This window comes from Penicillium subrubescens (assembly GCF_028828155.1).
Source record: "Penicillium subrubescens strain IBT 31985 chromosome Unknown utg000014l_segment0_segment0, whole genome shotgun sequence".
Lineage (NCBI taxonomy): Eukaryota > Fungi > Ascomycota > Eurotiomycetes > Eurotiales > Aspergillaceae > Penicillium > Penicillium subrubescens.
This window is the reverse complement of record NW_026643164.1, coordinates 335,940-351,361: the sequence shown is the minus strand read 5'-3', so window position 1 is coordinate 351,361 and position 15,422 is coordinate 335,940. Positions and strand designations below refer to the sequence as shown.

The 15,422-nt window shown below is 48.0% G+C and overlaps 6 protein-coding genes across 6 annotated transcripts; 2 read left to right on the top strand and 4 right to left on the bottom strand.

Annotated features, from left to right (window-relative positions):
- Positions 1 to 35: 35 nt before the first annotated feature.
- On the bottom strand, positions 36 to 1,647 carry N7473_013350 (succinate--CoA ligase subunit beta; the record flags this gene model as incomplete). Its single annotated transcript, XM_057159289.1, has 7 exons — positions 36 to 128; positions 187 to 308; positions 358 to 1,112; positions 1,170 to 1,266; positions 1,349 to 1,421; positions 1,472 to 1,546; positions 1,609 to 1,647. The coding sequence occupies 7 exons, from the start codon at positions 1,645 to 1,647 to the stop codon at positions 36 to 38; spliced, it is 1,254 nt and encodes a 417-aa protein (XP_057002025.1).
- Positions 1,648 to 2,581: 934 nt separating this feature from the next.
- On the top strand, positions 2,582 to 4,231 carry N7473_013349 (MFS general substrate transporter). Its single transcript, XM_057159288.1, has 2 exons — positions 2,582 to 2,911; positions 2,960 to 4,231. Exons 1-2 carry the CDS (start codon positions 2,618 to 2,620, stop codon positions 4,190 to 4,192), a joined length of 1,527 nt encoding a protein of 508 aa, XP_057002024.1. The 5' UTR covers positions 2,582 to 2,617; the 3' UTR covers positions 4,193 to 4,231.
- Positions 4,232 to 4,893: 662 nt separating this feature from the next.
- On the bottom strand, positions 4,894 to 5,254 carry N7473_013348 (uncharacterized protein; the record flags this gene model as incomplete). Its single annotated transcript, XM_057159287.1, has 2 exons — positions 4,894 to 4,950; positions 5,015 to 5,254. 2 exons carry the CDS (start codon positions 5,252 to 5,254, stop codon positions 4,894 to 4,896), a joined length of 297 nt encoding a protein of 98 aa, XP_057002023.1.
- Positions 5,255 to 6,391: 1,137 nt separating this feature from the next.
- N7473_013347 (uncharacterized protein) lies at positions 6,392 to 6,739 on the bottom strand (the record flags this gene model as incomplete). The annotated part of the gene is made up of 2 exons (XM_057159286.1): positions 6,392 to 6,448; positions 6,527 to 6,739. The coding sequence occupies 2 exons, from the start codon at positions 6,737 to 6,739 to the stop codon at positions 6,392 to 6,394; spliced, it is 270 nt and encodes an 89-aa protein (XP_057002022.1).
- Positions 6,740 to 8,411: 1,672 nt separating this feature from the next.
- On the bottom strand, positions 8,412 to 9,608 carry N7473_013346 (DNA-directed RNA polymerase core subunit RPC19). Its single transcript, XM_057159285.1, has 4 exons — positions 9,294 to 9,608; positions 9,114 to 9,205; positions 8,942 to 9,018; positions 8,412 to 8,860 (listed from the first exon to the last, which is right to left on the bottom strand). The coding sequence occupies exons 1-4, from the start codon at positions 9,405 to 9,407 to the stop codon at positions 8,727 to 8,729; spliced, it is 417 nt and encodes a 138-aa protein (XP_057002021.1). The 5' UTR covers positions 9,408 to 9,608; the 3' UTR covers positions 8,412 to 8,726.
- A 3,814-nt stretch (positions 9,609 to 13,422) lies between these two features.
- N7473_013345 (uncharacterized protein) lies at positions 13,423 to 14,912 on the top strand (the record flags this gene model as incomplete). Its single annotated transcript, XM_057159284.1, has 2 exons — positions 13,423 to 13,616; positions 13,715 to 14,912. 2 exons carry the CDS (start codon positions 13,423 to 13,425, stop codon positions 14,910 to 14,912), a joined length of 1,392 nt encoding a protein of 463 aa, XP_057002020.1.
- Positions 14,913 to 15,422: the final 510 nt, after the last annotated feature.

Sequence of the window (15,422 nt, the reverse complement as noted above, 5' to 3'; positions counted from 1 at the left end):
ATTAAAAATGTTATAATTCGAGTCCAATGCGATATCTAAACCGTCATGCTAGTCACGGTCACAATTTTTTCAGCTGCAAGCTCAAAATCTGGTTCCACAATCAGATTCTTCAACCCCGATTTCTCAATCTACAGTACAGCCTATTAGCGCGCTACAGTATCTCGATGGAACGATGTATATCCTTACCATATCTAGACCTTTGTCGCAGTTGGTCCCCTGGAGGCGGACCACGACAGGAACTTTAAATCCTTTGGTTGCAGTCGCAGCAGCGATGATAGATTCGGCGATCATATCGCATCGAACAATCCCTGCACTTCGAGTTAGCCGATAAAACATACCACTGTCATTGTTACATACCCCCATAAATGTTTACGAGAATCCCCTTGATTCGAGAATCTCGGTTCAAAATCTCAAACGCCTTTGAGACAGTCTCCTTGGTCGCCCCTCCGCCGACGTCAAGGAAATTCGCGCATTTTCCACCAAACAAACTGACAAGATCATTTGTTGCCATTGCTAAGCCGGCTCCATTCACAATGTTTCCAATGTTACCATCCAGACGGACATAGGAAAGGCCCGCCTGGGATGCCTCGTACTCATCTTCCTCATCAGGCAAACGTTCCTCGAGGCTGAAGATCTCCGGTTGTCGGAATCGAGCCGAATTATCGAACGTGAATTTCGCATCCAGACAAACAAAATGCCCCTCTGGTGTGCGGACCAATGGGTTCAACTCGAGGAGTGTGGCATCCTTCTCTTTGAATAATTTGACCATTTGGTGCAAGATGTGACTTATCACACCTATTTCAGCATCCGAAAAGCCGAGCTGCGCTTGAACATATGCAGTGATCTCGGATGTGATGCCGTGCGTCATATCAAACCAGTAATGCTCTAGTTTATCTGCATTAGATTCAATGTCAACTCCTCCAACGTTGGAGATGAGAAGGACAGGCATGCCACGGTCGCGGTCGAATGTAAGTGCGACATAGTATTCTTGCGCAACATCCACGGCTTTGTAGATGTATAACTTTTTGACGAGAAGTCCGCCAGGTGGGGTTTGCTTTGTTGTGAGGTAGTATCCGATCATCATCGAGGCATTTTCAAACGCCTCGATAGGTCTCGAATTAAGTACTTGTTAGCTTTTGTCTTGGTTAGCGAATCTTCCAAAAACTTACGAACTCATAATGCGAACGCCTCCTTTGCCATCACTTTCGTACTTCCCTTTGCCCCGCCCACCGGCAAGAATCTGCGCCTTTACAACCGATGGGGCATCTGCATGAAAATTAGTGATACAGAACAAATCAGGCCTCCAATCTGCAGGCTGTCGTTGGCATAAACGCCCAAGGTGACCCACTGATCTTCGAGACTACTTCTCTAGCTTCCTCCGGACTTCCGACGACATATCCCTGAGGTACCGGAATGTCGAACTGGCAACAGTAAGTCCAGGAAGACACCCAATGCAGGAGATAAACCATACATCTTTGAGTAGTTTGTGCGAATGGTACTCAAGAAGACTTAGGCGTCGCACTTGAATCTTGAACAACCCATTATGCTACATGCCCATCAGCATCTAGAATTTTTGGAATGCCGATCAGTAGTAAAAGTAAGACCAACCTGCTGAAATACCCGGGAAAATGCGCGTCGGCTAAGCATTGGAAATTCTCGGTTTGATCAAGATTGAATCTCCAACAGAGGTCTGATGTCTCTATCAAGAACCTCAAATCTGCGGGGTAAGTTATTGTCATAGCTTTGCCTGAATAGCGATGACATCAACACTACGCCCTTCTGGCCCACGCCGAATTCGTTTTTTGACATTTGAAACGTGGGGAAATAAAGTTCGGGTGATGATCGGGTGCGATCGAGTGATTTGCTGCAAAGCTACCTTACTCTCTTGGAGATGCCAATAGGCGTGGCAGTTGTCGCTCTAAAGCAATATTGGGTTTGGCAGAATTTTGGAGCCTAATGGAGAGAGATTTGAATTTATTTTGTTGTGCAAAAAGCAAATATGGATACGTGTCGTGCGGATTAGAGTCCAAATGAGAATGTGAGCTCACCGACTCCGGTTTCTGAGCTCCAGAGAACCGTACCAGCATAAGCACAGTGGGGTTCAATCAGTTTGAAACCCCGATAAATTTCAAAATCATCTTAGCAGTTAAAATTTGAACGATAGATTATAAAAAGGTATCTGTGCCATCGGAAAAGATGATCCAAAAACAGTTAGAAAGATCTTTCAACTAAGAGTGATTGAACCATCTGTGATTGATTCGTTTCTCTGCGTACTAAACTCAAACTTTCGAACTGCCACTGTGCTAACTAAGCAATTTTATAAGCTTCACCGATAAAAGGAGATCGTTGAGGTTGCAGGCAATAGGGCTGCGGGACTCCCTGCCCCTGCATGCCTTTGATTCGTCATATCATCAGGAACTATTGTCAGACTATCACCTCCTTGCAGATGATCGCCGCTAAAGTCTATGCCACAGGGGTCTTGACGATCTGTTTGGAATATGAGAATACGAGGACAGAAAGTCCTTTTCGATTCTTATAATTAAGTATGAGTTTCTCCGGACATTATCGAAAGATTTGACAGCAGGCTTTTCCTTCGCTCCAGCCCCTTACAACGACAATGAAGTCGGAAGAGTCGGTACCTGACCCCAGTGATAGGGCCAGGTCTTCCACGGAGACTGGCCATTGTGGGTCGGTGCAGGAAGACGCGGAGAAAGAGTGTTCTCCTAAAGCTGTTCAGTCACTATACTGTATCTTATCTGAGAAGGAGAAGATCTTTACAATATGTGTCTGTTCGCTGGTGACTTTCTTGGGTCCGGTAGCAGGCAGCATGTATCTTCCGGCTATTGGTTCGCTGGCAAGCGATTTACATGTGTCGACTGCGAAAATCTATCTGACTCTTACCACCTACAAGGTAGATTCGCATACACAATATATAGTTGATAATAGCTGATTCATACAGATCTTTCAAGCCGTGACCCCATTATTGACGGCCGGCCTATCCGATCAAACTGGCCGTCGTCCCATTCTCCTCTCCTGTCTTTTCGTCTTCATTTGCACTGGTATCGGGCTTGCTTCTCAGACTAACTATGCCGCCGTTCTTGTTTTACGCTGCGTCCAAGGCATTGTTGCCGGTACTAGCACGATCGTTGCCTTTGCTTCTATTACCGACCTTGTTACCCGGGGCGAGCGGGGGAAATATATTTTCTACTCTTCTATTGGAATGACGATTGGCCCCTCGATTGGACCAACTCTGGGAGGCCTTGTGACTCAATACCTCGGATGGAGAAGCGTATTCTGGTTCATGTCCATTACTGCTGGAGTCTTACTCCTCATAATCCTGTCAGTGCTCCGCGAGACTTGTCGAGCGGTCGTGGGAAATGGCAGTCTCCCTCCTCAACCTTGGAACAAATGTGCACTTCAGCTTGTCAATCCAAGCCGCCACGAGCCCGAGCCCAAGACAAGAATTATATTCAGGAAACGCCTGGGAGTTCTTGGCACTCTGAAAATTCTCCACGATCGACACGTCGCTCTTCTTGTTCTTTGCAGCGCGACTTGTTTCTGCACCTCGACTGCCATTTTCAATGGCCTGGCGTATCTACTTGAGCAGAAGTATCATTTGGAGCCACTTTATGTCGGTCTATGTTATCTTCCGTTCACCCTCGGCAGCTGCACGACTCGGTGGACCGCTGGAACACTGGCAGATCGTTTATTCAAGTACTATGCTCGTCAAGTTGGGGAGGACATCCAACCAAACCGACAATGTCCGACGCAAATCCAGCGTATTCCTCTTGAGAAAGCTCGTCTGGTGCTTGCATTACCTTTTGTCTATTTTTACACTCTTTGCATTATTGCTTTCGGTTGGGTTATGAACTACAATGTTCATCTAGCAGGTCCTCTGGTCTTGTTATTCTTTTGCGGAAATGCCAGCTCGGGCGTTAATAACACCCTCAGCATGCTGGTCGCAGATTTGAACGTCACGAGGCCTGCTTCTGCCCGTGCTGTTATGAGTATGGTCAACTGGCTAGCTTCCGCTGGAGCGTCTGCGGCGATCATACCTCTGATTAATGCCATTGGAATGGGTTGGCTGGGGGTGCTTCTAGGGGGGATGATGATTCTTGTCTCGCCCGCTTTGTGGGCTTTATATTTCTGGGGGAAAGGGTGGAGAGATAGAAAAGCTTCAGCTGTGGAATAAGGCTGTTATTCTCGAACATACTAGATCGGTACATAGAAGATAATAAACGTCTATAAAAGTTCTTGCATGTTCGGTTCATAACATAACATCTTCTCGGCAATCTGAAAGGTGAACAGGACCTACTTGACAAGCTGTAACTATCACCGGCCTCGGTGATGGAGCTTCCGAGGTACTCACGATGATTTGCATAGGAATAGTGGTCGTTGGCTTCTTTCAATCCACGATACTGCTAGCCTAATGAGGTCCAATATGATTATTCTACACTGAAAAGGCTCAAACTTATGAGACTCTGACTAGGCATATGCTTCAGATTTTGGGCCCAATCCCGCTCTCGGCTTTTTGTCGTTGCGGGATCTTTCACTCTAGGCCGAGCAGATAACTAAAATAATCTTCCTTCCAAAGATTGATCGGCTAGTACTCTTAGTAGCCGTCGCCATGTCGCTGCCGAGATAGCCGAAAGGTTTCACATGCCTAGAGGATCGCTCTTGGGGGGTGATCATCGAGGCCTGGGAGCCTGGGATAGAAAGATTGAAGATAACGCTGAGCAGATGAAGAGGCTACAATCCCTCGACTTGACTTCAAGGAAGGGGCGAAAATCTTAAGTAGTACCTTCAAATTCAAAATCTCATGAAATAAGTTAGAAATTAATTATGTATTATGGATGGTAACTATCCAGTGTCTCATAAACAAAATCTGTGTTTCTAGAGCAGGTGGTTCAAGCTGCACTGCAAGTTGAGATCCAAGTTGATCAGGCCGACCTGTTGAATGATGAGTTAGTTATCGAAGAACTTAACATGAAATAAAGCTGCAAAAGAGACATACCTGTTCCACGTCCTTCTGCGAGCAGCAGTAGACATCACCACCGGAGCAGCTCTCACCAAGAAGGCCAGAGAGGAGGTTACCCAGAGAAAGCAGACCACCGTTTCCGTTTCCGCTGCAAACAACTGTCTGGTGGCTTTCGCAGACAGTCTCTGCTACGGCCTCATCGCCCTTATGGCCGTCATTCGTGGGCATGGCAAGGGCCGAAATAGCCAAAACGGGGAGAGCGAAGAAGTATCTCATGTTGACGGGTAGGTTTGAATAACCTAGAGTGAGGGATTAACCAAATGACCGAAAACAATTCAGAGGCGAAGTATACTTACGATCTTGGTGATGTTTGAATTGATAATTCTCTGATCTCCATTATTGCGAAGTATCTTGCTACTATTTATGCAATCGAGAGAAAGATAGAGGTTACAGAGTAATAGGAAAATACCGCAGATGTTGACGTCAACAATAAAAAGTATGAGGGTGTGGCTTACTACCGTTACATGACGGAGATTGAGTTGTGGGGGTGACAGGTCAATTAGCAGTGATCAGATTTTGTCTTCTTTCCGGAAACAGCATCCCCGGTGCCTCAACCGCTGGACGTACCTTGGGATTTGATATAGGATGCTTGGCGCCCCACCCGTTCCTCTCTATTGTAAAGCGATGCTGATAAACATTGTAACAGTTGCAAGCTAGAATTTGGTTTCGTACCTTTGCAAATTATTGCCCCAGTCATGTAGTAGTTATCAGCTTGCCAAGGCCTATTTCACGGCTCTACTGTTTGGGCTAACCGGGGAAAAAAATAGACACAAAACTGCGTTCGTTGGACTGAAAACATGACATTGTGCGGGGTTTCGGTTCAAAAAACAAGAACAGAACGCTTCCAAATTGAACAGAGCTGAAAGGGGATCTGTTGTGATTGTGTCCAAGTGTAAACTGTGGACCAATATCAAAATCTTGGTCTCCGTCTTGATATGGTAGGCCCATGGTAATCATGAACTCGAGAGAGTTCTAGAGAACATGGGGGGTTCGTGACAACTGGGATCTCCAGATTAGTAAAGAGTCACCAATGTACTACAGGGTGTACTTGATTATTTTCACTATTCTACATTGACAGGAAATCTCTTCTACTCGAATAGCAGGACTGTGATTGACTTGGTGTGCAAGAAATCAAAGTGTATTAGGATAAGATTAAAGTTCTTCAACAACAATAATTGGCCTCTGTACATGTATCATCACAGTGCACAGGTGGTAGAGGTTTGATCTTTGCCAGCCCTTCAATAACACCAGACCACCATCACTTTCCCAATGAACAGATTGAAATGATGTGTCAAGTACATTCAGAGTGGCCTTATACCTCCAGGCAGATATGATGAGTGGCACATGAGTCACTTAAAGCACGTGGTTCAGGGAGCACTGGGCGTTGATATCGAGGTTGACGAGGCCGACCTGGAAAGTTTTGTCAGTGTCAATGTATGCTAGTTGAAATGCCGCGCTTCTTTCAATAGCGCAGGAAATGTGACTTACATCTTCAACGGCACCCTTGTCACAGCAGTAGACGTCACCGCCAGAGCAGTCAACACCGAGGGCACCGGGGAGGACGTTGCCGAGGGTCAGGACGCCACCGTTGCCGTTGTCCTTGCAGACAACCTGCTGGTTGCTGGAGCACTTGGCAGCTCCAGAGCCGGCGAGGGCGAGGGCAGCAAGGCCGAGAGTAGCGAGGATGGACTTGACGAACATGTTTTCGGTATCTGGGAGATGTTAGACCGTGACTGACACAACAGAACCGTAACTGCGTTGGAACTCACTTGGTATCTGAGGAGAGTATGGAGAGATAGTAGATAGTTTAGCAGATTGTTATATTTCTACAGAGGGCGACCATCAACCCTTAAATACGTTTTGCCATTGCAAATCTCTTAGTCTAGATCCCCTCCCTCAAAGCTTTCCACGTCATGCAAATTCCAACTATGTACCTGAATCCAATGACCAGGGTTGTGGTTAGAGAGAGAGGCGCGGCGGCAACGGAAGGATGCTTTAGGTGTGCATTCTTTTGTAAACTTGGAGCCCCAATATGCTTTGTACGGTAAAGATCTTCTAGTTAACAGGGTCTTACCGTCATGACCCAAGGATTTCGAATGGTGATCCACGAGTTATTCTTGGCAAAGATCCGCGCGTCCCCCTTGCATGGGAAACGTGAAATTTCCGTGAGCATCAACGGCGATCATATTAGAGTTACATTGGATGATGGTTGGATTTGTGGGATAGGTATCAAACAGGTTCTTAAGATGGCCGATGAGAGGGTATACGCTCATGAGATTGATACTGAGATAGAGATAGAGGGAGATATGATTATAGTGTGTGTGCGAGTAAAATGGTGTCCCAAGGCCTAATTAGAAAACCATGCTCTAGTTCTTTGGAATGTGAGCCGGTTGGATCCGAAAAAATCTCCGTGTTTTACAATGCCCCTTTCTCATTGTTGACTATGTACTGCATGAATACATGATTGCTGGGTTGAATCATTCCTAGACTATTGATAGCTGAACCCACGAGCTTGGTATACAATCTTGATGTATTATGATAACCCAAAACAAGCTACAGCTCTAATCAGCTCCAAGCTTAATCAAGGGTGAATACCACATCACACGCTCCCGGAAATGTATCTCCTGGTGGTCAAAGCAAGGCCAATGGAATGTTCGGGATAGCAACGGGATCCCGAGTGGCTGTTTGCAAACGACCACTGCAGATCATTCTCGAACCCAAAATAAGCCACTTGAGCTAATTCAAGGCGGCAACTGACCTTGTGAGATCGGCAGAGACCAAATTGCACGTGAAGAGTTAGCTTGTCATTGGGTTCAAAGGCAAGACCAGCTGATATCCACTCAGTAGTACTTGACCATAGGGAGATCTAGTGTGCCTTCTTTGGCACGGCTACTGAAGCGATGTCATCGTTCGAGGCGATACCATTGGCAGTTTGTAGCAAATGCAAGCTTGGTAGAGAAAGAGTTACAAAGCGTCTGTTTTGATAGACTAATGTTTATCTAAGTCATTGGTACATCGAAAATCGAAGAAACAAAAACACAAAGGAATCGAGTACAATCCGGGTCCAAATCAGATTCCTAGGCCATAGGTACTGTTCGTTTGAAATGCGCTTGTGTGAGCTCTTAGAAGGCAAATAGGCAACCCTTCAGGTGGAATTCATCATGACCCTAGCACCTGATTACCCGAAACGAAACTTATGATAGAGGGTTCACCGTGGAGGGCCTGATTTTGACCGTAACACAAGCTTGAAATGGATATCTGGAATTAATTGCCTAGGTAGAGTACTGTAACATCAGCCCTACCTAACGGGAAGGCAGTGGGATGGCGGGTACATTGTCCCGTGATAACACTGCACGTGCGTCAACGGCTTGACCAAGAATTGACAGACTTTCACTGCAGTGACGAGTGATCACCCGCTGACGCCGGGGTCACCCAGTTCTGAGCTCTATCAGAAGTCTTGATGACGTGGTGGTACACCCCTTACCTGACACACATCTCTGCATCAGTGCATTTATCCCAAAAACTTTCCCAGATACTGTATGTCATCGCCAAAAATGGCATGTATGGAAATGTAGATGTAGTGATGTACAATCAATCAAATTTTAAGCTTTAAGCTTCCCCCTAAACGCCAATCAAATCCGGACATGAATGCAATGCAAGAGAAAGAATTTCCCAGCCCAGTACACGCTCAACCCTCCATCCGGTTGACCTGGTCCTCCTTGAACTGGTCGCGGGCGGCGGTGAACTTCTCGGTCACGACGTCGCACAGGTCCATGAGGTCGTTGAAGCCCTTCTCCAGGGCTTCGAGGGCGGTGGTGGTGTCTGCAAATAAGAAGAGGATTAGCATGAGATCCTCGACGGGAGAGTTGAAGTGAACTAAGTTCTGGGTAGGTGTCGACTTACCGTTGGTCTGGATGCGAACGTGCATCTTGGCGTCGGAGGGGTGAGGGATGGTGTAACCGCAGAACTCTACAGCAGGGCTGTACAGACGTTAGCAAAAGCTTACGAATGCCTAGCTTTGAATGGAAATTCTCATGTCCGATCTTCGACTCGGAAATGTCGAGGGCGCACTCACTTCTTCATGATAGAGTAGCGGAGCGCATTACCCATGGTGTGGCCCTCGCCGTCAAACTGGAAAGAGGCAGAGGTTTCGGTAGAACCAGGCAGCTAAAACAACCAAATGTCAGACAAGTTGCTCATATCACTAGCTCATGTCGCGGGGATTGGGGACTCCGCGGTGGGGTGCACGACTCACCACAACGATGCGCTTCTCATCCAGCAGAATGGGGTTGACGGGCTCCTCGGCTTCGACATCCATCATGGACTGGTCGTGCTCCTGGGCATCTTCCGAGTGGACGGAGGCAGGCATTGTATCTGGAGTATCTGAATTTGAGGGGATCGAGGTGAATGGGTTCTTAGGATGGTGGTTGATGCGGTTGAGTGTGGTGAGAAAAGGAGGCGCGGAGAGAGTTTGATGGAGGAACCAAACTGGCCGCTTCGCTTGTCAGTCGAGTGTTTGGTCGAACCGGGAACAATTAAGGTGAAGTGATGAAGTGAATGGACGCAAGTGCTGCCTTTGACGATGGTCGAGGCACCGAAGAAAAAAAAGTGGCTTATCGATAGCGGGCTTCACCGCCTACTACTTTTGTACACATATCTATACTCGCCATGAACAAAGCTTCTTTTCTTACTTCTGTTTGGATTTTATATTTAGTTATTGAATAATACTAGACCTGAGGTGTCATTGTCCTTCTCTATTGAGAATTGTGGGCAAAGGATTTGCGACCCCTGTGTAGAGACAGGCCTCCAGACCTGATGTGTAGATCCGCCCGTGGGGCTGCACACTGGAAGAGATGGAGTTTCGAATGCGACAAGGGTCTTTTGCGATTTGGGTTTTGCGAAATGATTAAGCAAACAAGGAGTTCTTGTGCCAGTATGGAACTTTGTGAAACTCGAGAGAGAGCAGTAGAAAAAGAAGAAACCGAGAAGGAGCTTATTTCGCCGCAGAATGATTGTGCATATATACTTTGAGCTTCGTCCAGCTCGTGAAGCTGCTGAAACACTCCACAGTCAATGCAGCCAAAATCCAGGCTAGCATGGTCTAGGGTAATCATACGAGTTAGTGGATAGAAGAGAAAACAGGCTACCAGCCCTACGCCACTACTGTTGAAACTGTGGTAACTTGACACGATATTCCGTACATTAATGAAAATCTTCGGTATGCCAAGGCCGGAGCACTTGGTCAGACCTGATTCATGTCTCACTGGATAATCCCGAGATCGGTTAATTTTTCATCATGATTCATGAATCAGTTATGGATAGAAACTTTCTAAATTGTGATTGATGAAAGCATTATAATAATTACCCGGTCATGAAGAACCGCTACGAACAAAGAGATAAAGATGAGAGAGTCAAAGAATGCCGCACGGTCTTGATCAATCTAACATCACGGACTAACTTCGACTACTGATAGGAATCCTGAATCCATAATACCCTCAAATATCCGGTTCCAGACTTTAATATCAACTAATGGAAGCAGCACTTAATTATGGAGAATATACTCCTTACCAAGAACTCCAAATCGTAAGTATACTCGTACTTAGTTCCTACTAAAAACTCCATATCTATTCTCTGACAAAAATCAGGATCACCAAAACCCTGGAAGAACCACCAAACTATTGCCCAGCTAATGTACTAATGTACCTTCAATCTCGGCCCCCTGGGCCCTAGCCCTGGCCCATTTCTACTCTAAACAGTTTAGCGCAGATAACGAACGGACCTCACTTGCTGCCGCATCACCCGGTGATCCGTGCGAGTGTCAGACTTGGTCTTGTCAAACTACGGTCAAACTAACTGAAAGAAACTTCTTAGTGACGTGCGGGCGTCCAGCCAATGGCTTTATCGCGGCTTCATATCGATCGGGGTAAAAGGACCAGACAGGCCCGGGAAATTCGGTGGGAGTCCGTAGACAACGAACTAGAGAACTGAAGGGCGGTCGGCAACGGGTTCCGTGCAGCGTACACACTCTATCCGCCCTGTGAGGGGATCCGATCCGATCCACACGAGGGAGCATGCAGCTCGTTCTGTCACCTGTGTTTCTGAGTTCGGAGAACTACAGGAGGAACCTGGGTTGGGGACTTCTATGGATGGATGGTTGGGTTGGTTGGTACTGTGCTTGCAAGTTGCCGGTCGATGGTGGGGGATATGAGTGGATATAAAATATTCTTTGGGTTTGTTTGATTTGACTTTGGGCTCGTCCTCGTTGGGCAGGTAGATAACAACAATGAGTTCATGGGTTCCATACTTCAAAGTATCCCGAGTCAGTTATGTATTTTGTCTCTGGCAGGGATGTTGGTGTGGGAACCACACGCTATTTGCGCATCCACCCCCTGGTCGCCTATAAGCGCCGGCGGCGCCCATGTTGGACGAAGAACGTGATGTGAGTCGCTGGATTGCTGGATTTGGAGGGAGTGCAGAGTTGGAGTCATCCGATCAAGGGAGAAATAATCTACAGCTTTTGAAGGGAGTATTTCAAAGTACACTTAGAAAAAGAGTATTTATGTCGTAGAGACATTAGGAATACGGCACTGTGAACCCGAGAGTTTCAACAGAGTAAACGCGTCGGATTACTAAAACAGTGAATCAGCTAACTAAAAAGGTAAAATGATAACGAAGAAACCGGCTCGTTCCTCAAGGAAGAAACCTAATTTATGGATCTTTTGCAACTTATCTAAGGATGGAGTGGAACTGCGGAGACATTAAGCCACCCAAGCCAGCGCCCTAGGCCCCCAGCACCGAGTTAACCCTTCCAAGAATTGCAAAAGCAGTAGTGCCGGGGCTGAGTGGATTTCTCCGTCGAATCTCTGACACCCGCACGGGTAGTGCAACTGATTCAATTTAGAGAGATTGGACCTGTGGAAATCGGATTTTTCTGATGGTCTCGTTGAGTTTACGGATTATTTTCTTGGTAGGTGGCGCTACAGAACTACTATGTATATAATATTCGCTATTTGTCAATAATCTATAGATATATGCCATATGTGACGAAAGTCGCTGATCGTGGGGGCCAGACTAGAAAAAGAAAAAAAAAGAAGCACGGATCGCATGTGTTCTGAACTTCTGACATGATGCTAAAAATTTCAGTGGACATGCTGCATAGTAGTGGGGGGAGGAGGGGCGGTCCACTGTCTATCGTAGGTGTAGTTCATGGAGATGATGTCTTTTTTTTTTTTTTGTTTCTCAAGACTTGGTTAATAACCTGTGAATTTACTCTACTGGATATTTGACTAGAAGTTAGTTATATGAGACAATAGTCAAGGCAGAATAAATGGGAGGCTCTATTACTCTGAAAATGGAATAGAATCGACCAGTCAACCATACTAACTACAAGCCACCAGGGGGCGCGTGTTTCCATAGATGAAACTATCGAAGACTGGAACACTGGCGGTCGCAGATCCCATCCAAGCAGCTTATTGGCAATTTGGCAGGGCGATTCAGCTGGTTGGTAGGAACAGAAACACGTCGTGTCTCAGCCAGACGATCCTGATACGCCGGGGCCCAGTAAATGTTTGAGCACGGGTTCCACCCGCGAAGGAATCAAGTAGATATACATAATACTCCATACATTATTCACTGCATTTACAAGTACTTCTACCTCCCTCCGCCCCCTGGTTCCGGGGCTCAACCTCGTCCCCCTCCTCTCCGTTCTTCTTTGACACTTCTTGTTTCCCCCTTCTGGGTCCAGACCCTCCCTCATCTCTCATCCCATACTCAACTACTCCAACTCGACTCTGCTGGCTTTCTTTCTTCCTCTCTTCCTCCTCCTCCTCTTTTTCGCCAGCTCATCATCCACCCTAAACCATTTCTTCGCGCGGTCCATTTCTTTCGCTTGACGCTCTGGACTTTTTTCCCTTCTCCCCTACCGCTAGTCGCAGCTTGCCGCTGAACTACCGCCCACACCCCCCCCTCGACCTCCCTCCCTCTCTCCCGTACTCTCTTCTCGACAATCAACAACTGGCAGGCAGTTCATGCCCCTCCTGACCAGTTCTTTGACGTAACCGCCGATACTTCTTTGTTTGCGGCTGCCACCAACATTGAATATCAACACAAGCGTCAGCCTCACTAAGCCTCAACTAAGCCTTCCAACTCGGGAATCGGGGGCTGCTTTCTACGTCGGCTTTCTATCTTCGGCCTCCATTGATGCTCCACCTCGTCGTCGAGGGATCTTTGGTCGCTGATCCCGCGCAGTTGAATTAATACATCGAAAATATCTAGCTGTGACTACATAGTCCTTGCTTGTTAGTCGCGACAACTCCGGAAATCTCCAAGGTACCACCGCAAGTACCACCGCAAGCCCGGACTCTTTTTCACTAGTCGGCAACACCATGTCAACGGCAGTTGCATCCGCGACGGCAGCTCCCTTGTCCTCACCACATACCACCCGCGATCCAAGCCCGAGGAACTTCCCGACCCTGGCTCCTCCCAGTGCCCCGGCGAATTCCTCTCCTCCGCGCATGTCGACCGCCTCTCAAGATGGCCCGGTCAAAGGGACGCCCGAGAACAAAGACCCATCGTCTCCGTAAGTTGGATTCTGGTCATACGATCCTTGGAAGGAAGCAGAGGACGGCGCAGGAAATCCAGAAAGAATGCGCAATGCTAATAGTATCTTTGCTCCAGGTCTCAAGGTAGCACTGGCCCAAGGATTACCGTGAAGAAGGAACCGCCATCGTCCCCCCGCATGCAGAGTCGCCCTCGGCCTCGAAAGTTGGACCTGTCGACCAGCCTCCCGTCTTCCAGTGGCCTCCAGGTGCGTGCACCGGGAGGGCCTATGACCGCTAGGGAAGGTTTCACCATGCAAAATGTGGGGCTGGCTTGCCTGTCGCCTGGCTTCCAGACACATGATCCCATCATGAGAGAGCAGCTGCAGCGCAGCATGTCAGTACGGGATCAACAGCGGTCAATAATCGAGGCGCGGTTACAGAGATCAGCCAAGGATGAAGGTCCCGAGGGAGTCAAACCGTCCGAATCGAAGTTTATGGCCGTGCCAAAGTCCGGTTCCAAGCGACGACCTCCTCCTGGTCTTTCAATTGTTCCCCCCTCCGCTTCACAGTTCGCCAATGAGCGAGTGATTCAGTCCGCTCCGTTGCATCAGACATTTACCGGCCGGTATCAACCTCAGCCATTGACCCGCCATATCGTCAACCAGAGTCCGACACTCGGCTCAACATCGCACATGCACCATGTTCCCGCCACTCAGACTAACAACCGTCTCCCTCCACTCTCCGATGTCTTTGGATCAGATACACTCGGCCGTGACCGTGACCGTGACCACCCCAGTTTGTATCCGAATGCATCCAGCTCCAACTCCTCCCAGTCAAATCTGGGCCCCCTGCCATCCCCCGGTCTGCCCGGTAACATGTCCCAAACGCCTACCCGGCCACGGGAGTATCGTTCCGCCGAGGAGGCAGTCCAAGAGATGTCCGGTGGTCGGGAGGAACTACTTCCCCGTATCGTGCATTACGGAGGTCACCAACCCCCTACTCCCCCATCGCCCCATGCTGGTCACATGGCCCCCAAGACCGCACCGTTGATCAGTGAACCCGCCCCCAGCGCTCCTCCAGCTCCACCAATATACTCCTTCGATGCCACTGCTCGCCGTCGCCCGCGGAGCGAATATGAGCAGGATAATGGGAGCCCGCCCCTGGGCCATGGCCCCGATCCTCACAGTCGCCCCAATCCTGCTGCGGCCATGGGGCCTAACTCTACTTTCCCTGGTCCATTTGGCGCAGGCAGGGACTCGCCAGAGACTCAGCGGAGAAAGAAGGAAGAGTTTTTGGGCCTGTGTGCCCGGGCTTGGGATTTGTTCCATTCTTGAAGTAATGCGGTTGCATATATCAGTGCACCAATAATACCCGCCACATGTGGACGGATGGATCACCATCCTTTGGTTTATGTGCCAGATTCGTCCACCTCTACATGTGGTTTGCACTGGTCCCCTTTCGGCAAGCCCGAATTCAAAAATAAGTGTTTTTGGAGCACTTTATTGCCCCAACCCGACTCCTTTGAGCTTTTTCGATTGAACTGGATGACTTGTCATGTTCGAGATTCTTTTTCATTGGTCTGCCCGCCCACCTCATCTTGATGATCGAGTATCAGGGTTGCAGCTTTCCCTGTTTTGGTCTTTCTTTTCTTGTTTACATGACATTGATGTTTATATCCCATCCCATCTATACCTACGGTACGACAGGGAGTAAGCCTCTGCGAAGGCTTACATGGAAAAAGGTTTCGTTTTGTTTGATTTTTTGCTTGCCTTGATTGTCTTGGGTCCGGGCCTTTGCTGCTACCAAGAACCTCATGCATTTACTTCGCATTAGGCGTTTTTGGT

What these genes read in the sequence shown, in the direction of transcription:
- N7473_013349 (XM_057159288.1), top strand. Translation starts at nt 2,618, where the DNA reads ATGAAGTCGGAAGAGTCGGTACCTGACCCCAGTGATAGGGCCAGGTCT. An exon ending in TGACTCTTACCACCTACAAG is followed by an intron (nt 2,912 to 2,959) that starts GTAGATTCGCAT and finishes TGATTCATACAG; the next exon opens with ATCTTTCAAGCCGTGACCCC.
- N7473_013346 (XM_057159285.1), bottom strand. Translation starts at nt 9,407, where the DNA reads ATGCCTGCCTCCGTCCACTCGGAAGATGCCCAGGAGCACGACCAGTCC. An exon ending in CGCTACTCTATCATGAAGAA is followed by an intron (nt 9,019 to 9,113) that starts GTGAGTGCGCCC and finishes ACGTCTGTACAG; the next exon opens with CCCTGCTGTAGAGTTCTGCG. An exon ending in CGTTCGCATCCAGACCAACG is followed by an intron (nt 8,861 to 8,941) that starts GTAAGTCGACAC and finishes TCTTATTTGCAG; the next exon opens with ACACCACCACCGCCCTCGAA.